We start from the raw sequence: 22,890 nt of genomic DNA, 5'->3' as shown, positions 1-22,890 counted from the left end.
ATCATTGGGGTCTCTCTTCCCTCCATCAAAGACATTTACAAAAAACACTGTATCCGCAAAGCAACCAGCATTGTGGACGACCCCACACACCCCTCACACAAACTCTTTAACCTCCTGCCGTCTGGCAAGAGGTACCGAAGCATTCAGGCCCTCACAGCCAGACTGTGTAACAGCTTCTTCCCCCAAGCCATCAGACTCCTCAATACTCAGAGACTGGTTTGACACACACACACGTGTCCTGAGTTGCACTTTAATTACTGTCACTTTATAACTGTCTGCTACCCCAATAACTGCTATGTGCATAGAACACTATCTCATAGTATGTTATGTTTACGTTTTTTTAGAAACTGTCATCTTTTTGCACTACTGTGTACTGGTCGGCGCTGCACTTTGTCTATTGTCCTGTTCATTGTCAGAAATTTGTTGTACTGTCCCGTACTTTTTGCACATGTTTGCACGTGCACTTTATATAGGTATACATAGGTATTTTATATAGGTATTTTATTTCGTTGTGTAGTCTCATGTGGTCCTGTGTTGGTCCTTTGTTGTTTTTATGTAGCACCATGGTCCTGGAGGAACGTTGTCTCGTTTTGCTGTGTACTGTACTAACTGTATATGGTTGAAACGACAATAAAAACCACTTGACTTGACTTGACGAGCTTTCTCATTCATGAATGAATCTTTATACATCCTGTGTCTTCATGCCCTCGAAATATTCGACTATCGTAGGTGCTAAGACACGGGGGTATTCGGTGATGCTGCCGGTAGAAGAGACACTTGCGGGTTATCTCTCGCCTGGCTCGGCATTTTTGCTAAAGAGACCCACTCTCCCCACAAAGCCATGCAGGACCACCTCCACGCTTGTGGGGAAGGCTTATCAGGCAGCAGGTCAGGCTGGTGCTGCCCTGCACACTATGGCAGTGTTACAGGCGTACCAGGCTGTTCTGTTGAAGGACCTGAGTGCGGGCAACACGGTCGACGAAGAGGCTTTCTCTGAGCTTTGTCGAGCCACGGATCTGTCTCTCCGCGCGACCAAGCAGACGGCTTGCGCCATTGGCCGGCCAATGTCTGCTTTAGTCAGCATGGAGAGACACTTATGGCTTAACCTGTCAGGCATCAGAGGTAAGGACAAATTTTTCCTTCTCGATGGTTTTGCCTTCTGGCTACTAGAAGTTACGCCAATAAATGGGGTGTCTTTGAAAGATGGTGCAGTGCACGTAATGCAGATTCAGTTAACTGCCAGATTGCTTCAGTTCTGGACTTTCTGCAGGAAATTGTCAGCAGGCACATGCCCCGCCACTGCAGCAGGCTGGTCCTCTCCGCACACATTCACAAGATTTTATAGTTTGGATGTTCACGCCCCTCCTGGCTCTTATGCCCTTGAGCCAACATCACAAGCTCATGTCTGAGACCTCTCGCGCTCTTGTGAGCACAACTACACAACTGTAAGGGGTCCGGACATCCAGTGTGGCGGCGTGGATATTCTCGTTCCCAAAGCACTAAAATCAGCACAGCATCAAAGTGTAGCTTTTTGACAGGGATGCCATTAACTGTAACCCCTGTTCCCTGATAAAAACGGAACGAAATGCTGTGCTTCATTGCTGCACTGTGATGCCCCAAGACTGCTCTTCAGACAAAATACCTGACGATGCACCTGTGACGCATCTATTTATAGCCCTGCTACTGGGATTACAGTTAAGTAACCCGAGACATTACATTGTATATTAACATTTATCGTTGTTTTATCCCTGCTGTCCACAAACCCATCTGAACAAACCTCCATCACATATTTGGATCATGATCCACCAGTTGAGAACCTCTGAACTAGAAACATTCATAACCCATAATTCCACATATAATTTCAAATAAAACATTCAACAACAGCACATTCACCACAAATTGGAAGAAATAACAGACAATAACAACAAATGAGTCACAAGAACATAAAGACACAACATGAATAATTTTGGCTTTTCAAATCTCAGACTACATTGCTTTTGATTCCAGAAATATACAAATAGGCCAGTTAAAGTCAGGGTGGGAATTTCTTAAAAAAAGAAAAAAAGAAGGTTTTCTAGAGCAGCCACAAAAGCAGGTGAATGCCCGATTTTACCTGTTTTACCAGCTTTATATGTGTATATGTGTATATATGTATATATATATTTAATTTCAAAAAATACCTTAATCACCCTTATTTCTGTCATGAAACTTTGCGTGGCATAAACTGATTGGTCCTTTGACTTGTTATCATCTTACATACTCTCTCTTTGTCAAACATTTAAATTGCCTCAGTTGTTTGCAGGTAAATTTGTTTCACTGAAGTTTGACCTTTTGTGGCTTATATCCCAATAGGGACATACAGTATCAAAGCAATCAGAAACAGACATCAACAGATGTTCTTACATCTGTTCTTTAAAAATATAATCAAATGTGGTAAATCTACTAACTAACAGGATTTCTTGCAGTTCCTAGGCTAATCCGAATTGTTTTACATGTCACTCATCACAGTGGCAGGCAGATTAGAGGCAAAGTACCCACCACTACCCAGTAGCTGATTGCGGGTGTTAAATTCCCACCCTGATTTTTAAGCAAAAGTTATTGTGACATCAATTTGGACTCAAGCCTGAGTCTCAATACATTGTCCAAAATGAAAGTGTAAATCACGTGCATTCAAAATTTTATCAAAAATCAAAATAAAGAAATTATAAATTTTATTTTATAAAAATTTAGTAATACATTTATAAAATGTTTTCATAAAGAAAATTAAGCCGATTTCTTTGCCCTATTCTCATTACCCCAATGCATAAAATTGAATTCTCATTACTGTAGTGTAAAAAAGTTAAAGAATAAGAAAGAAATTAAATAAAATTATAACAGTAATATAAAACCTACCATCACAGCTTGTAGAGGATGAGGCAAGAGACGTGGATCTATATGCAAGGTATTTAACGAAAACTTACAATGTACAAGGAAACAGAGAAAACACAGGAGTGAGGAACACACCATAACAGCCTTTACACGGATAAGAACTCACCAGGAAAAAGGGAAAAATGAGGGCTATATATACACACAAAGGTAAATGAGTAAACAAGAAACAGTTGGGAACAATCAGGAGGGAAACCAGAAAAACAGACATGACAAGGATTACAAAACACTTTCAAAATAAGAATCCTTGGGGCGAAACATACGAATGACATGACATACCCCCCTCCAAAAGGGTGGTTCCTGAAGCCTGAAAGGAATAACAGTCTAAATGAAAGAAAACATGAACTATAGGGGTTATGGGAGGAGACAAAGCAGACAATGATGCAGGGCCTGGAAACCGGCATGGATCAGGGGACTGGGTCAGAGCCGGTGGAGGGCCCGAAAACAGGCATAGACCAGGGGACCAGGGCAAAGCCGGTGGCCAGGGCAGTGGCTCCAGGAAGGGAGTGGGGTCTGGCAGTTTGAATGGCAGCTCCAGGAAGAGAGCGGTGTCCGGTGGCCTGGGAGGTGGCTCCAACTTTGGAGCAGGGCCCGACGAGGCAGAGAGGGATATTGGACTCTTAGAGGGCAGAGCTGGAGGGGGCTCAAGAGGCAGATCAGCATGAGCTGCAGGAGGTACAGGGGATGTAGTCTCAGGAGGTGGAGCAGTATGCAGCTCAGGAAGCAGAGTAACAAAGCAAAGGCGGAGCAACAGGAGGCAGAGTCACAGAAGTCTCAAGGGATGGAGCCTCAGGTGGCAGAGCTGCAGGGGCCTGAGCAGTGTGCAGTTCAGGAGGCAGAGCAGGTGGTGCCACAGGAGAAAGTGTGGGCAGAGCAGCAGAAGTCTCAGGAGAAGGAGCAGGCGGAGTTGCAGGAGTCTCTGGAGAAGGACCGGGAAGAGCTGCAGTTGGCAAAGTGGGCAGGCACGCAGGATTCTCAGGAGACGGAGCCACTGGAGGCTCAGGAAGCGGACCAGGCAGAGCCACAGGAGGAGTGGGCGGAGCCACAGGAGGATGAGCGGGCAGAGGGCGAGGCTACAGGAGGCCGAGTACCAGAGGGCCAGGCCGAGAATCAGAGGGTAGAGACTCGGAGTGCTGAGGATCAGTGGGCGTGGATGTAGGAGGCCAAGGATCAGAGGGTGGAAACTCAGAGGTCAGGTAATAGGGAACTCAGAGGTCTCAGAAGTTCTAAAGGCCTTTGAGAATCTGGAGCTAGAGAATTGAAGGGATGGAGCTACTCGAGATACTGGGAACACAACTAGTAATGATTCAGGGGCAGAGCTTCAGCAGACCCAGGAAATAAAGCTACTGGAGACTTGAAATAGAGTTACTGGAAACTCAGGTAGTAGAGTTACTGGAAACTCAAGAGGCAAAGCTATTGGATACTCAATGGAAGGAGTTACTGGGGATATAAAAGAAGGGGTAGCTAAAGACTCTAGGGGCGGAGCCACTGAGAGCTCAGAGCCATGGAAAACTCAGAGGGCGGAGCCCTGAAGGATGAGAACAGCATAGACACAAGCTCATGGTCTGTAATAGGCATGGATTCCTGGAGAGCTGAAGCTGGGGCCACCAGAGTCAAGACCACAGAGGCTGGGATCACCAGTGCTGGGATCACTGAGATTGGGACCACTGACTTACATATGGGCAGACAAGGTACAGTCAACATAAGTTAACCGGGTGCCGCCTCCATTAGGATGGCATTGGGTACAGCCATGGGGTTACTCTCATATTTCACCATGACAAGGGAACTGGCAATCCTCAAAGCTAAATCAATAAATTATTAAAAAGGACTTCAACAGCTCATTAAGTCCAATTCTGTAGAGGTCCTTCAGCTCAACTTCACCCCAATTAGTGCTATTAGCGAGCATACAGAAGTGTGTCATACATTCCTCAATAGAGTCTTATCCATGTCGAATGGATATAAGTTGAATACCCGCCAGATTCATTTTTGGGTCAGTTCTTCTGTCACGGCTTGTTGAAGATGAGGCAAGAGACATGGATCTATATGCAAGGTATTTAATGAAAACTCACCAAGTACAAGGGAGACAAAGAAAAACACAGGAGTGAGGAACAAACCATAACAGCCTTTACATGGATAAGATCTGATCAGGAAAGAGGGAACATGAGGGTTATATATACAAAAGGGTAAATGCCTAAACAAGAAACAGCTGGGAATCGTCAGTGGGAAAAACAGACAGGACAAGGGTTACAAATCACTTTAAATGTTTTTTTTTAAAACAGTCCTTGGGGAAAAACGTGACACCTACATTGTTTATGTAAGTATTTACACATCATGGTAGTATTTGTTGTACTGCCTTTTATTTATGCTGATTTAAATGAAAATAAATCACTGTATTTGTAAGTATAGGGAAAGTTACTCAAAAATAGTAATCCACTAAAAATGACAACTAACTTCAAGTACTAAAAAAACTTTTATAATGTCTGTATTTCTTCTTTGTTTTGTTGTCCATTCATCTTTCACAACTGTTTGTGTAACAAACAGACATACAGTACATATGAACATAATTCATGTTTTAAATGTATACTACATAACATTATTTTGAAAACATGTGTAATCTATGTAATGTTCTGAAAAGTTATTAACATAATTGAAAGTCAGTAAGTGAAATACGATTACAATAATTTAAAATGTAAAGCATTACACTAAGTTGTAATTAGACAATGAATTATCATAATTCTGCAATCTGATTACACACAACACTGATTGTATTACACTTACTTAAAAATAAAATAAAGTAAAAATTATTGAATTACAGTAATGAGAATCACTATTGAGAATAAAGAGAATTAGAAACAAACTTGAAAGTAAAACATTTGGATGAATAACAGTAATTATATTTTAGGTGAAAATGTGCATAACAGTCCAGGCTTCACTTTCTTTATGCAAAGTATAATTTCTCTTATTTTTTTCTTTTGACTTTAAGGGATTCACCCAAAAAGTATGAAAAATGTCACGGAAAAAACTGCAATTCAACACTTTATTCCTTTGTGCCAAAACAGTGGGCAAATCTTTTATCTTGCAATAGTGTATATTTTTAGGATGTGATGACTTTTTGGTCTTCTGTGTACCCATAGCGACTGTAGCGCACTGTACGCACCTTCCCATGAACTGCCAGACTGGTCCATGAGGAGGCGCTTGTGATGCCCATAATAATTAAGCAGATACAGACAACACAACGGCGAAGCTGCAGAGAGACGGACAGCGTGTGACTCGCAGACACATGCAAAAGACACGCTCACACATGAGGGGCGATGAATGATGGGCTGTTACGCTTCTGTAATATGATGATGTGATTAGTGCTGGTCCTCATGAGTGCAGTTTGAAGGCTGGATGAGTTTGTGGTCTTGAGTACTAGAGGGTAAACAAACCGAGTACTGTACAAATGGATGGATGAGAGAATGGATGTCCAATTGTCCAAAAGTGGTACTCAACATGTTCAGGTGACATGGGGCTCTATATTTTTGAGTGCGCTGGGCACAGCGCTAACTCTTAGCACAATTTTCATGCCAGCGCAAAGCGCAAGTGGCCATGGGAGGGAGTGTTTGTGCTACTGTGGGTGTATGCATGCAAAATTGGGTGTACTGTGTTAATGAAGTGGTGCTGAGCGCAATTTACTATTTTCCTGAGAAATAGGTAATTGTGCTAAGACGTTTGAGAAGCACGTCTTATCTCAGTGCAAAGCCCAAATTCAGTTCCTGCATTTTCAGTTTGGAGATTCCACAAGCAGGTGGTAGTAAAGTTAATCTCCAAACTCTGAAAATATTGTGGAATATAAAAGTATGTCCCTGACAATCATAGCCGTTTTATGAAACAACAATTTTTTAGATTTGTGTTAAACTTTCTAGAGGACATTTATAAAAAAAAACTTTCTAAAGGAGGTTTATATATTTTTTTCAATACTAATTATTATTATGTATGTAGTATTGTATTTATGATCTAATTTGTAATTATATTTTTCCACCTGTTGTAGCAGAGCAATTTTTAAGTCACTGCAAAGAGGACAGTGGAAAAAGTTGGAGAGGGTAAATGTTTGGATTTGGTATAATGGTTTGACCAGTTTGTTATTTTGATTATATTTAAATTTTGTTTAATGTGTAATTTGAATTTAGAAATATTTTTGGCTAATTTTTTTTCATTCTTTTTTCAGTTTCAATAAATGATAACCCTGGTGCTCTGTGGTTACCATAGTAAAACCATTGTCAATTTTTGTAAGGTATGGTTAGGTTTAGGGGTAGGGAATGGTGTAGGGTGACTGTGCGACAAAACACAATAAAAACTTTATTTGAACTTAATGCAAAGAAGATGCTTTTTGCTGCTTTTACACAGTATATATAGCATCTGTCGCTGCTGTGAAAAATGAATTTTTGAACAACTCCAACCTAAACCCTAAACCTAAAACCTAACCATAAAATGTAACCCCTTAATCAAACCCTAAACCTTACAATGATTTTAATACGAAAATAACTTTGGGGTTTGGAACAAGGGAAGTTTTTTTTACAGAAAATGTAAAGCAGGGGGCGGTACGTGCTGGGCCTGGTAGGCAACAGCTATGGCATCGATGATCCAGTGGGCGATCCTCTGTTTGGAGACAGCACTTAATTTCCGCTGTCCACAAAAGCAGACAAAGAGATCCGAAAGCTCCATGTGCGTTCCATGTAGATGCGCAAAGTGCGCAAAGGACACAGCAATGCTAAGGCTGGGTCTGCCTCCTCCTGGGGCAGTGCTTGCAGGTTCACCACTTGGTCCGTAAAAGGGGTCGTGGGAACCTTGGGCACACGGCCCGGTCAGGGTCTCAGGAACACATGAGAGAAGCCCGGACCGAACTCCAGGCACGTTTCGCTGACAGAAAACTCTTGCAGCCCTCTTGATAGAGGTGAGCGCCATCAGGAGGGCAGTCTTAAAGGAGAGTGCCTTAAGATCTACTGACTCAAAGGGCTCGAAGGAAGCCCCACGCAGGTAGGGAAAGAGGCGAGGTCTGGAGGGATTCAACCTCCTAGCGCCTCTTAGGAACCTGATAATCTGGTCGTGCTTTCCTAAGGACTTGCCGTCCACCGTTACGTACACTACGTACGACTACTCATCTCTGGGTGTCTTCGTGTTGGGAAGAACATCACTTAGCAAACAGATGCCACTTCAAGGCATACAGGTGCCTTGTAGAGGGGGCCCTAGCCTGAGGTGGTAGGCCACTGAGGTCTTCCACATACCGTCCAAAGGCCAGACATGGAGGATCCAGAGGTCTGGTCGTGGGTAAAAGACAGTGCCCCGTCACTGAGAAAAAAGGTCCTTCCTCAGGGGAATTTGCCAGGGAGGAGCTGTTGCGAGGAGCATGAGGTCCGAGAACCAAGTCTGTGTGGGCCAGGGTTTGTGCAAGTAGGCTCACTGGGGGAACGGATACTTGTGTAGTCCAGGTGGCCAGCTGTGTGCCTGCGCGTCTATGTCAAGGGGGGCCTCGGTCAGGGCATACCAGAGCGGGCAATGGGAGGACTCTGGGGAGGTAAACAGGTCTACCTGTGCCTGCCCGTATCATCACCAAATTAGCTGGAAAACCTGAGGGTGGAGACTCCACTCTTCATTGCAGGTGATTTTACGTGAAATCGTGTCCGCCGTGGTGTTGAGGTCACGCGCAGCGATTTGAGGTGCTGCTGACTCCAGAGGAGGAGACGGCGGGCGAGTTGTGACATGCGAGCAGAGCGTAACCCACCCTGGATCATCTTCGAAAACCTCCGCAGGTTGAGCAGAATTGCCAGCAAATCAAGGTAGTTGATATGCCAACGTAGCCGCTGGCCCATCCAGGGGCCAGCAGCCACGTGCCAGTTGCATGTGGCGCCCCATCCTGTCTTGGAGGCGTGCCTGGAGACCTGCTCTAGGGGAACCACTGCCCGTAGAAATACGAAGTCGTTCCAAGGACTGAAGAGATGGCGACAGATCAGCGTGATGGCCACGCGATGTGTGCCATCGCACCATGCCCATCTCAGGACTCGAGTCCGGAGCCAGTGCTGAAGCGGTCTCATATGCATCAACCTGAGCGGTGTTGCCACCGCGGAGGACACCATAAGCCCCAGGAACCTCTGAAATAGTTTCAGTGGGTCTTTTGACAGGCCAGCACCGACTGGGCACGCTCGTTCGTGAGGCACACCATCATAGAGACTGAGTCCAAAACCAAACTGAGAAAAGAGATGCCCTGAACTGGGAGGAGCTTGCTCTTTTCCTAGCCGGCTGAGGTGCGTGAGAATTGAGAATACTAGGGGATCTTGCATCGAGCCGGGGCAGGATATGTTGTATGGCCTCTATCTGCTGCTTCACTGCTGAGAACTCTGGGCGATGGTGTATCAGCTCCTGCATCAATCCCACAGCGGAACTACCCTCGTGCAGTTCTTTCAGCGCCTTGGCTTGGTGGACCTGCAGGAGAGCCATGGCGTGCAGGGTGGAGGCGGCTAGTCCGGTGGCACCGTCAGGGAAGACGTGAACCTACAGGCCTTGGATGGGAGCTTCAGGCACCTGAATCAGGTGGTGGCGCTACACGTGCACAGATACACCGCGAGCACCTTATCCACTTGGGGCATCGCGGAGTAGCCCCTGGCCGCTCCGCCATCGAGGGTAGTGAGAGTGGGGGAGCCGAGAGATCGGGACCGGGCAGAAAATAGCGCCTCCCACAAACTCATTAGCTCTTTGTGCAGTTCCAGGAAGAAGGGCGCTGGGGCGGAGCACGGCTGTGAGCAGCGCCACAAGCCCAGATACCAATCATCCAGCTGCGAGGGTTCAGGGGAGAGTGGAGGGTTCTGAAGGGTGAGGGTCAAAATCCCTTGGCTCTTCAGATATATCAATACATATATATATATATATATATATATATATCCTTTTATATCAATATCTATCTGTATTCTGTTGCTTAACTTCTTTAATAAAGTGATGAATTAACTATATGCATGATCACATAATCAATTCTATTTTCTTATGCATAATTGAAATATACTTTGAATCATATGTGTGTTGAATGTTAATTAGTCTCTTTTAGGAACATTCCAGAGTCTCTCTGTCCTGCACGTTGGCTGAAGGTCTTTTGGGGGATAAGCTTATTTGTGATGCTCTCCAGCCTCTCCCCCTGAGGGGGTCAGGGGGAATGCCTTAAACATGTGTTCCAGATGTATTCTGTGTTTGATTGTTACCTTTCCATGACTAATTATATGGTTTAAAGTCCTATGTAATAATACCTGAATAGTAGAAGTGTGATTTTCTCTTATTATTTCTTTAGGGAAGAAATGTATGTTATTTCAACCCTCTCCTCTGCCCGAGGAGTGAATATTTTATCTCTCTGTTTTGGTTCAAATGGCCTGATAATGTGTGCTCTGGCTCTCTTGTACCCAGAGAAGAACTGTCGTTCGTCAGTGTTTTGTGTGTGCGTTTGACCTTCTACCCAGTTTTTGAACCCAGGGATGCACACCAGGCCGACTCGAAGATGCCCCGCGACCATCTGCGAGGTCACTTCAGATGTAAATCTCGGGCTCGGACGACAAGTGCGCTGATTAATGTTGATAGGCCGCATAGCTGTCTATATGTTGTGACTGTATGTTCTTTTAGCCAATCAGGAGTAAAATAATGGAATGTACGTCCTTGCAAATGGTATAATTGATGTAAGATTTTGTATAAGGTACGAGTTGGCTTTCGATCTCCTCGTGAGACTTTGCCGCTGGCTCTACCAATTTCACTGCAGACTATACTTCAGTAAATTTTTGACTCTTTTAATTGAACTTCTCGACTCCTGGTTTTCTTTCTCCATATCTGGTCCGGGCCATAACTGTTACACCCCTAACAGTTTGGTGGAGGATTCGGCGGGCAATCACAACGTGGTGACATCTCTGGCAAATCAGCAAACAAGGTAGGAAGCTTTTATTAATTGTTAGGGCTGTCTGACTGGAAGAGATTTTGAAGGGGAGCGGGAGAGCTTCACTCCGACGAGGCGAGTGAAGAGTAATTTAATTATACTATTGAAAGTATAAGAAGTCGCTGAGAGAGCTGTTAAGGGTTAAAACAGCAAACAGCGCAAGTGAAGCGTGCTCTGTGGGGGGCCCAGGTGGGCATTGGTGTAGCACCACCCCGGCAGAGTGCGTCCCTGGACGGGAGGTCCAGTGGCACCGTAAACCAGCTCAATCTCTTCCACCTCAGATAGGGGTACCCCGAGCTTAGTGAATCAGGCAGATAGGGATTCAGATATTAGGTATAAAATAAAATACAATAGGGATTGTTTTGCCAGGGATGCATCAGGAGCGGTCCTAAGTAAATAAATAAATTATGACCCGAATTGGTATGGATCAGTATATGTGACCAGGATGTTTGTGAAGAATACTTTGTGGTGTATTGTGTAGAAATCCAGTATTGTTGCTGCTATAGTTAATTTATCCGCATAAAATATTTGCTGCTAAAATCTTTTCGGTAGTGATTTTCAACTGTGACCAAGAAAAATGACTGATAAAGGGAATTTTCTGAGTAGTTCTGACCAAAACGAGGAGGGCACACGCTGTAAACAGCTCTGCTCTGACGAGCTCAAATCAAAGAAATGTGCACAGCTCATTAAGAAAATGGTCAGTCAGGGGTTTGAGTCTGATTGGAACGTCATGCAGCAGATTGACTGGCTGCAGAACAAAAAAGACGCTGATAGGGCCAAATATCTATCCGTGTTTGCTTATTCATGGATTTGTAAACTGGGTGGTATACCTTTAAGCCATGAAAAGGCAATTCCAAATATGATGGACGGATGGTCTATTTTGATTGCCCAGCGTGATAGAGTGGCAAAAATTATTGGGCAGGAAGTCGGCTGTGATCTTTGTAGTTTGTGTAAGGGTTTCGAGGCTGTTTGTGAGAAGGCAGAAAATGCTGTGAAAAGTGAGACAGTTCCCAGTGCTCCCTTGGCCCCCACCTGCTCTTCTCAAACTGCTTAGGCAGCTGCTGCTTTCAGCGCTGCTGATCAGACTGATAATCAGAACGATGGGCCATACGCTGAGGCGCGCGGATTGTTGAATGTGGCTGTTTCGCGCCCCCCACCTTATGACATTTCGGAGATTCCTGCCGTGCAAGCAAAGCAGATTAAGCAAAAACCGGGGGTCGGAAATCTTAATTTGTCCCCCAGAGAAATGTCTAAACCCATTGAGACGGCATTTGCCGCCCCAATCCGACATCAGGCTTGGGGAGGATTGAATGCTGAGATGGGTGCTGGCTGTGAGGATGGTCAATGGGTCAGACTCACACGGCTGAGAAAAACTGTTTGCTTGCAGGGTTGGAACCTTTTAAGTTGTATAACCCAAACAAAATTCTATGGGACAGGCTAGAGGCCGTTGCTAGGCAACAGAATCTGGGGATGGCAGATATACAGTCTTTGGTTGAGGGTTTGGTTCCCACCAGCAAATTAAGGGCGGTTCAGATTGCTCCTTTCCACCCCAGAGTCCCCACAGATTGGCCTGAGTTTTGTGAAGCTTACTCAGATTACAAGTTACGCGTGAAAGATATTTTGGGTCGGGGGTCTTTTCCCCTGGACCAGTGTGACACAGATTAAACAGAGGGTTGGCGAAAACCCCTTAGAATACATTGAGCGCTTTCGCATAGCCTATGAAACGTACTGTGCTGCAAACAACAACGTAGCAGATCTTGATTCTGCCATAGTGATAGAATCCGCTACAGGCGGATTGAATAAACAATACCGAGACATGTTGTTGAACAGTGCCATTGACATCAGATATTGGGAGGATTTGCTTCGTTGGTGCTCTGTAAGCTGGAGCCGTTTGCAAACACGTAATGATGATGTTAATGTGGGTAAAGTATCTGCTGTGTCAGTTGAAGTGGAAATGAGTCCCCGCAATAACATAACCTGCTATAATTGTGACGAGAGAGGTCATACCTCTAGAGATTGTACCAAGCCTGTTGCCAGATGCATAAATTGTAACAGAGAGGGCCACATTGCTAGACATTGTCGTAGTGGTAAACAAAAAACCAAAAAAAAAAATCACAGAAATGAGAAAAAGGAAGGTCCTAAAAATGATGTTTCTGTCAACAGTGATGCTCCGAAGCTTAACTCTCTGACTACAGCTGAGCTCAAAAAGCTGAGGCAGCTGATAGGGGACAAATAGGGGTCAGCGGCCTCCGGTTCATGTAATTATGCAGACACCCGCCCATTCATAAATGCGTTGTTAGGAGGCCGGCAATGCCTTATTTTGATTGACACGGGCGCGACTGTATCAATTACAGATCTCGATCTTGAGATCACTTCTGAAACTTTGTATATAGAAGGTCTAAATGGCACAAATGTATATCATAAATCTGTTCCTATCCCTCTAACCATTTCTAACTCTGAAAAAGTCTATTGGACTGAATTTTGGGTAGGGAAAAATACTGTAGGGACTCTAATCGGTGTTGACATTCTGAAAGTACTCGAAGCTGATGTTTTGCTTTCTCAAGATAAGCTAGTGCTTGGCTGCAATGAAACAATTCGCTTATCTCAGAGTGGCCCCCACCATGAGCAGAGATGTGAAGTGGCTGAACCTGCTAGTCTAACTGAAACTCGCCCTGAGTGGAAGTTTATAATTTCCAAATTTCCTGATGTATGGGCAAAAGATAAATATGATTGTGGTTTGCACAGATTCAGCCACTGAGCACCCCAGGTCCTTTGCATGAAGCCAGAAGACAATATCCTTTGAAAAATGAGGGAGCTGACACTGTTGTAGATGAACTATGCAAACGGGGGATTGTGATTCCCTGTTCCTCTCCCACTAACTCTCCCATGTGGCCTGTCAAAAGCCGGATGGGAGCTGGCGTTGACCATTGATTACACTTCTCTGAATTCAGTGTCTGAGAAAATGCACCCTCTGGTGGCCAACCCCATAACTATCCTACACGAGATAGGATCTGAACATTGTCTTTTTACTGCTTTAGACATTTCTAATGGTTTTGGACTTGTCCCTAGCCAAGGAGGACCAAGGCAGATTTGCTTTCACCAGCAGGGGTCGCCAATGGACATGGAGTCGTTTGCCACAAGGTTTCTGCAACTCACCCACACTGTTTCATCGGGTACTAGCATCCTTCATCGATCCGGTAAGAAAACAAATTGAAAATGACGGATCTGTTGTCCTACAATATGTGGATGACATTTTAATTGCTAGTCCAACCAAGTTCAAACATTTGACTGCTGTACAGACTGTTTTGAATGCCCTCCAAAACGGGGATTCAAAGTGAACTTGAAGAAAGCACAGCTAGCACTGCCTGAAGTGACTTATTTGGGGCAAATTGTGGGTGTGCACGGCAGACGCATCACTCCTGAACGAGTTAAAGCTATCATTGAACTTCCAAAACCAAACACGGTTACTGGTCTAAGGCAAGTAATGGGTCTTTTGAATTACTGCCGCCAGTATGTTTCTGCTAGAACTGAACTAATGTCTTTGTATCATGGTTTGGCACATGCAGGTCCTGAAAAACTACATGCAATGATTTCCAAAACCTGGTGGTGGCCCCGACTGAGGGCTTCTTGCAATGATTTTTGTAAGAGATGTCTAGTATGCCTTAAGGTTAATTCTTCTTCTAAGCTGAAAATTCCCTTAGGACATGCCCTCGACCTCAAGGGCCGTGGACACACCTCCAAATTGATTTCATAGGTCCACTGCCCCTAGTGGAGGTTTTACATACATTCTAATGATTGTTGATCTGTTTTCCAGATGGGTTGAGGCATTTCCACTGAGAAACTGCACCGCAGATGCAACCGCCAAGATTATGTTGAATGAAGTTTTCCCAAGATGGGGTTTGCCCTTACAAATTGATTCAGATCAGGGTACACATTTTACTGGGACATTTTACAACTTACTACCTTGGGATCATTAAATGTCTGTCGTGTATGTTAAAATTCTAGAATTCTAGAACAAATGTTTTATCATTACAGATGGCTGAATCCGACGACATACTGAAGCTGCTAATTCTTCAAGAAGTGCGTAGTGAGAGACGACTGAAAGTGAAACGAGCTTTCATCCGATTGGTACTTCCGCTCTCGTTGGTATTTTTAATTCTGATCGCTTTATCATTTTTGATGTGGATTCAAATTTCAATTTGGACAGGGAGATTCCATGCGTTTTCAACTCATTGGGATTGTGAGGAGATCGATAACCATCCATCATGGGTACAATACCCATGTCTAAATTCAACTGAGGGTCTAAATTTAATTCCGACCATGTACCAAAAGGTAAATGATCGTTGTTATCGTCTGGACGGAAATGAGACAGTGACCTATTGGCTTGGTCACTCCCCAAATTATCCCGATACTACCCTCATTATGCAAAAAGGTCGGTGGATGAGGAGTGGAGGCGTTGACCTGTTTGAAGGAGATTTCAGTTCAATGAGCTGGATCCCTGACCACATAGCTCGTGAAAACATGAGTGCATGCTCTATACGAATGGATATGGTTAATCGATATTTGTTAAAATCTAGCAAAGGTGAGAGTAGAGCAGAACGAAGGAGGCATCAGGTTGCAGATGTGAATGACTCCCACATGATTTTAGGTGGAAAAGGAGGATGGAGATACCCTGGGAGGTGTGTAATGCTTCTTTTGTTAAGTCAGGTTACACTTGGGCTAGTTTTTCTGATGTGTCCAATTCCTTCAGTACAGGAAATCAGAGATCTAGAGTCTAAGACTCCATCAGAGGACTGTGCTAAACACAGGTTGACACACCCCATGGGTCCTGCATGGCGTCCAGTTGATAAGAGTAAGAAAGCTAACGAAGCAGAGCTGTCTCTTTGTGTTGCAGAGTTGAAGCAGAAGACTGAATATTTTCCTCGGCTGAAGGCGCAAACAGCTCGGCAGAAATTTATCACTGCATTTCTGGAACAGATAAAAACTAATGATCCATTTGCAGGTTATGAGTATTTGAATTCTGTATGGCTTAAATCTAAGGGCACTCCATGGTATACTGATTCGGAACCTCCGTCTGCTATAGCCGTAGCATTGGTTTTGGCATTTTCGGTAGGAGCAATATTTACTGACATGACGGAAACAGTGGAGGAATATGTGGAGGAGGCTTGGGAGGAGTTTTTGGCTGCGTCAGAGGATTTGGTCATGGGAGCTGTTAAATATGTGTTATATGCTTTTGGAGCTCTTTTGGGAGTGGGTGTCCTCTGTCTGTGTGTGTGTATGTGTGTTCGTTTCTGTTTTTCTTATGTATGCAGGTCTGCTTGCAGTAACTTGAACCCTTCCGAGGAGGAGAACCGACTGAGAAAGCTGACGACACGCTTGGAAGAGAAACTTAAGAAGGATAACATACATGCCCTGTTGTGAGTGGAAGGTGGGAGAGCCTTTGCGTGGGGACTGGGAATTTTTAGTATCCAGCATGTCCGCAATGAGGCGAAAAGACAAGTGTGACCCGTCAGGGAAGCATGCGTTACCACTCCACCTTCCGTAGTGACCTCACTTGGTAGACCAGACGTGGCGGTGTTGGACCCCACATTGGTCTAAAACGGGGGAATGAAGGGTGAGGGTCAAAATCCCTTGGCTCTTCAGATATATCAATACATATATATATATATATATATATATATATCCTTTTATATCAATATCTATCTGTATTCTGTTGCTTAACTTCTTTAATAAAGTGATGAATTAACTATATGCATGATCACATAATCAATTCTATTTTCTTATGCATAATTGAAATATACTTTGAATCATATGTGTGTTGAATGTTAATTAGTCTCTTTTAGGAACATTCCAGAGTCTCTCTGTCCTGCACGTCGGCTGAAGGTCTTTTGGGGGATAAGCTTATTTGTGACGCTCTCCAGCCTCTCAGGGGAGGGGGTCAAGGGGAATGCCTTAAACATGTGTTCCAGATGTATTCTGTGTTTGATTGTTACCTTTCCATGACTAATTATATGGTTTAAAGTCCTATGTAATAATACCTAAATAGTAGAAGTGTGATTTTCTCTTATTATTTCTTTAGGGAAGAAATGTATGTTATTTCAACCCTCTCCTCTGCCCGAGGAGTGAATATTTTATCTCTGTTTTGGTTCAAATGGCCTGATAATGTGTGCTCTGGCTCTCTTGTACCCAGAGAAGAACTGTCGATTCGTCAGTGTTTTGTGTGTGCGTTTGACCTTCTACCCAGTTTTTGAACCCAGGGATGCACACCAGGCCGACTCGAAGACGCCCGCGACGATCTGCGAGGTCACTTCAGATGTAAATCTCGGGCTCGGACGACAAGTGCGCTGATTAATGTTGATAGGCCGCATAGCTGTCTATATGTTGTGACTGTATGTTCTTTTAGCCAATCAGGAGTAAAATAATGGAATGTACGTCCTTGCAAATGGTATAATTGATGTAAGATTTTGTATAAGGTACGAGTTGGCTTTCGATCTCCTCGTGAGACTTTGCCGCTGGCTCTACCAATTTCACTGCAGACTATACTTCAGTAAATTTTTGACTCTTTTAATTGAACTTCTCGACTCCTGGTTTTCTTTCTCCATATCTGGTCCAGGCCATAACTGTTATACCCCTAACAGTTCCACTCTAGCCCGATGCTCGTGACGGCCCGGGAAAGCATGTCCGTCATCTCAGCGTCTGCCTGTGACTGGGCGACCACACCCGAGGGGGGAAGCCCAGCGGACAGGACAGGCCCCCTCTCCGTTGCTGCACTCGAGAGCTCATCACCTTCATGGGCACCAAATAAGAGGTCAAACTCGTGGAGGTGGTCCCGCTGGGGTCCCCCACAACTAGAAGGGCATCTTTAAAAAGACGCATCTTGAAAAAGACTTTCCGATGTGTGGAATATATTCTCTTTTACGAGGAAATTGCTCTTTTAGAATATACTCTCTTTTAGATCTGCTAAAGCACCCAGGGGCGATCTCTGCAGTGCACCAGTGCAGAGAGGGGAGAAATCCGCTGTAATGCAGCGTAAGGATCCAGCAGAGGTGAGAGAAGGAAATCACTTGCTCAGCTTGAACCATCGACCGTTTGGCTCCGAAGAGAAAATCTAATGAGTGGTATGCACATCACATCCTTTTATACCCGTATGTCCTGGGAAAGGGCATGCAAATACCACTCACCAATTCTCATTGGCCATTTATAAAAGATCAGAGGTGTTTCTGGGCTCTCAAGAGTGACCCCAATGTCACTACATTAACACAACATCGAGTGAGTGACAGATAGTGAACTATACTTTGAAGATGAGTATATCCACTAAAAGTTGATTTTGTCAACTTTTAGAAGTACACAAGCATTTAGCCTCCCTTACTCCCTTACTGTCAACTGTGAAACACTTCAGTTTCTAAGATTCTGATTGGTGGGTGATTATCAGACAAGGGGCACATCATAACAATAAAAACTGGTTGAAGAAAATTTTCAGGAAAAAAAATGAAACTTTGAGCTGCAGCATCTAAATGATTAAACAGCACATGTGACAGTCCAAAGTACAGAGAGTACCAAAGTTATAGAATAAACAAGCAACAAGGAGACACTTAGACAGCTAAGAAATAACAATTTACTTGTTGGCTAAATGTAATATTGTAAACTACTATGTGTTTGTTTTCGACAGCTGTTTTGAATTATCTGACGGGACACTGTTGAGCTGCAAGGATTTATGGAGGATTTTGAGTCCCAATCTGAGGCAGTCTGAGTATTAATCTATTAACGTGAAAATCCCAATTGCAAGACCAGCTTTAATCAGCAGAGAAATGCAAGCGTAAACAGATAAGAGCGTCAAATAAGAAGAGCACAAGTGCAACACAAGCGTTCACACAAGCGTTCACCCAAAATGTGTATTTTCTCATTATTTACTCCCCCTCATGATATCCCAGGTGTGCTTGACTTTCTTTCTGCAGCAGAATATATTTGAGGAAAAATATAAAAAGATCTCAACTCAGTAGGTCCTTAAAATGCAAATAAATTGAGATTTCTGTTTTGAAGCTCCAAAAATCACAGACAGTCAGCATAAATATCATTGATACGACTCAAATTAATTAATTAATTAATTTCTTCTAAAGCGACACGATCACTTTTGGTGTGAAAAATATTAATATTTAAGTACTTTTTTAAACTCTAAATCATACTTCCGGTTGGCAGCAGTATGTGCGTGTGACGTAATCACATTGGCATTTGAAACACATCAGAACTAACACACGTGTGTCACAGCCAGAAGAGCAGCGCTGTTTACAAGTGTTTAGATCTGTATTTGTATCTGTATTTATACTCACAATGGTGCGTTTGTGTGCTTATCCTGGATGTCTCAACCGAGTGGAGAATGTGAGATTACCTTGGCATCATGGTAACGTGAACATGTTGTACGAGAGACCGCTTGGACTCCACCCTCCCCTGCGTTGGATTATAGTTAAAAAAAGGGCTTAAAATTTTTTATTTTTCACACCAAAAGTGATCGTATGATTTTAAAGACATTCATTTAACTGCTGGAGTTGTATTGATGATGTTATGCTGACTGTCTGTGATTTTTGGAGCTTCAAAAGGGAAATCTCCATTCACTTGCATTTTAAGGACCTAATGAGCTGAGATATTTTCTATTTATTTATTTTTTTCCAAATGTGTTCTGGGTGAAATAAGAAAGTCAAACACACCTGGGATATCATGAGGGAGAGTAAATTATTAGAAAACTTTCATTTTTGGGTGAACTATTCGTTTAAGAGAGATTAAGAGCTAAAGCCCATATTTAGTTAAAAAGTTTAAAGGGACACCGCAAGACATTGTAAATACAGCTGGAGCGATATATCAGTCTCCAAAATATTGTTTCAACAATGTTCAACAAACTGAGATCTTTTAAATATCTTGGAGGGCAAATGGAGACTTCTGCTTAAGTCTGGGATTTTGCATACGTGTGATTTCACTTGGTTCTAATTTTTATTTTTCAGTTCTAAACTGCCTCATTTGCACACAAAAGCATGATTGTACTATATAGTGTACATATTTATATTTCAATCTCTTTAATAACTTTTAATAGAAATAAAGTATAGTGCGATGATTGGTGGAGATGATTTAGATGAAAATATGTGATATACAGAGACACAGCAGAATGAGTACAGACTGTGCCGGATGTGTGAAGAGGTTTGTTTTAGGTTGGACTGCTGTCTTACCCATTTTAGACTTGCCGTCCTCGTACTTAGTCCGCTGTAGTACATGATGCACTATTCTGCTCCTGGTTGAGTTCGAAAAAAACGTCTCTCTTTTGTTGATGGTAAAACTACAAGAGAATAAAGTACATAACATAGATTTATTATACAAGATATAGTCAAATACATTACATCAGTAGTCTGATCAGCAGGAATCAGAGCTTTAAGATGTCAATGTAAATGTAAAATGACAGCTAAACTGCCAAACATAAAAGATCAGAGGGCAGCAGCGCTGGTCATAAAGCAGATTGTGCGGTCTAAAACATGCATCTGTCTCTGTCATTCATCCTGTGTGAATTTTATGAAACCTGTCAAGGACAGTTACAGTTTCATCACAAAATCCAAAGAAATATGAAATGATGTTTCACTTAAGAAAAACTCTATTTTTGGGACCATTAAGATTTTTTGACTTAACAACAATTAAGCCCATATTTCCCTCAAAATCTCTTTACAGACATGTTGAGAATGTAAATAAATAAATAACTGTCATTACCTTAAGGCAAGAAAATTATTAAAGTATTTATACATCACAGTGTTTTTTTTTAATGCCTTTAATATATGCTGATTTGAATTATTAAATGAAAAAAAAACTCTTTGTATTATAGTAGGGAGAATCCAATCACAATCACTTTTGAGAATAAAACGAATTCCAAACAAACTTTGGATTTGGAAATATTACAGTAAGGATTTCTTGTAATAAAATAAATATCTAAAAAAAGACTGCATCATTTTATCCAAAATATCATTTCTTATTTGATTCTTGTAATTTTGGGGTGAAATATACTGTATTGTTCCAATAAGTTTGTCAAATTAGTTTGTCATCATTGCATATTTTGCATATCATTTGTGGTGCTTGCTTCAGCTTATTGAGGAGAGAGATGTGCTATGAGAATGATTTTCACCTGTAGGAAAATGTAAATATCTAGTAATGATCTATTATGTGTTTGTTTCAGGTTGTGATGAATTGGGTAAACTCTTGCCTTTTTTCTACATTTCTACCATAGATTATGACTAAATATACTAAATAATTTGGCTAACCTTATATACCCTTACTATATAACAGCACCACTTCTACTGAAACCCCAGAATACAGTTCTTTATGAATGAAGCAATGTATTAACGGTGATGTATGACCTGTACTCATGCATTCACATACAGTCATCAGGGTCAAGTACATAGTTTGCCAGCGCCTCCATCATAAAATCTGCCAGAGAGGGAAAACTGAGGCTGAACACTGTTAATACTGTACGTCCCATGAGGTGAACTGAGCAAAGCAGGACTGAAATCCATATGAGGCCATGACTATTTAATTACAGTTTCATAATCACAGCAAGCGAATTACTGCTGTGCAATGACATGTGTTGTTATATATATGCAATACACATAACATTATTTAAGATAAAGTGATTTTAAGAGGTGTACAATAAAAAAATAAACAAAGAAATTACTGTACTTAATTAATATAGATCTTTGGAACATTACTACTTTCCTTAAGTATAAAGGTTTGTCTGAACTTCACTACAATTTGAAAAGGAAAAACAATTTGACTATGCAACTTTTACAAAATCCATAAACATTCCAGGCTGAATGATTCTGAATTAAAATCATGAGATATCAGTCAGAAGCGGCTGTAATGCATATTTGCTGTAATTTAAAATGATTCTAAATAAAGTACACAATTATAAGTATTGGGTCCTGTAACAACATATAGGGCTCTATATTCTTGCATGCACTAGGGATGGAGTGTTTGCGCTATCTGTGAGTGCATGTGCGCAAACAGTGGGTGTATTGTTTGGTAATGCAGTGGCTCAAATTTGCTATTTTCCTGAGGTTAGGTAATTGCCCTAAGACATCTGAGAAGCAGGTCTATTTTCAGAGCTGTCATAGAAATAGTATGCCTAACATTCAACAAGGATGCAGTTAATATACAAAAGAGGTAAATCCATATTTCTATACTTCTAATTAATTAAATACTGTCCATTAACACTAACAACTTCTTGTGAATGTGCTGTGTTTGTGTGTCACTGGTGCTTGTCTGCTTGATAGGGAATGGAGTATACAATAGGACGCAGACGGTTCAATAACTGCAGGAGAAAATCAGAATAAAATTGCACTTGATCCAGCCTATTAGCGCGTTGCGCGCAACATTTCGGCAAACTCACTGGCGCCTAGACTTAGCGCATGCTTGCACAAAAATACCAAGCCTTAATTCAATTAACTGTAAAAAGAATCAGTTAAAACAATGATTAAAAATAATTTGATACCAATGCAAAACATCCCTTGCAAAAATTGGGAGATCAATGCAAATTTGCCACAAACTTGTCTCAAATTCGCCACTGAGCATTTTCACATTCAAATGAGCTTAGCTGTAAACTTGTGTCAAATTGTCCATTTTTGCTGCAGGTTCAGCACTAGCAGTGAAGAGCTGCAAACTGCTGGCTAACATTTGTGGCAAATCGAAGTTCCTTTGCATCTGAAAATAATGAGTGCAAGTTTGCTGCTAGTTTGCTAGAACCCTAGATTAAGGGATTGTGTAATAGATACACCTTTCAGTGCTTTTTCTTGGAGTGTGAACATGTAACAGAATGCGCATACTAATTTTAAACCACAATCAGAAACTGCAAGGGTATGGCCCTCAAATCATTTCGTAAATACTCTAATGGCCCTTAATGGGAAAAAGGTTCCCCACCCCTGACATAAAGCATAGTGCTGCATTAAGCACCAGCACTTTTAAAATAGGGTTCAATGTGTAATAACACTACATAATGTGTT

The 22,890-nt window shown here is 42.4% G+C and overlaps 1 protein-coding gene across 1 annotated transcript in view; it reads right to left on the bottom strand.

Annotated features, from left to right (window-relative positions):
- The window catches only part of LOC127640088 (anoctamin-3-like), a 217,746-nt gene that overhangs the window by 123,233 nt on the left and 71,623 nt on the right, over positions 1 to 22,890 (bottom strand). Inside the window, exon 8 of the mRNA XM_052122483.1 lies at positions 20,083 to 20,189. Coding sequence (XP_051978443.1) covers positions 20,083 to 20,189 — 107 coding nt within the window. The remainder of the gene's footprint in view (positions 1 to 20,082; positions 20,190 to 22,890) is intronic.

This window comes from Xyrauchen texanus, chromosome 49 (genome assembly GCF_025860055.1).
Source record: "Xyrauchen texanus isolate HMW12.3.18 chromosome 49, RBS_HiC_50CHRs, whole genome shotgun sequence".
NCBI lineage: Eukaryota > Metazoa > Chordata > Actinopteri > Cypriniformes > Catostomidae > Xyrauchen > Xyrauchen texanus.
This window is presented reverse-complemented; position numbering and strand designations above follow the sequence as displayed.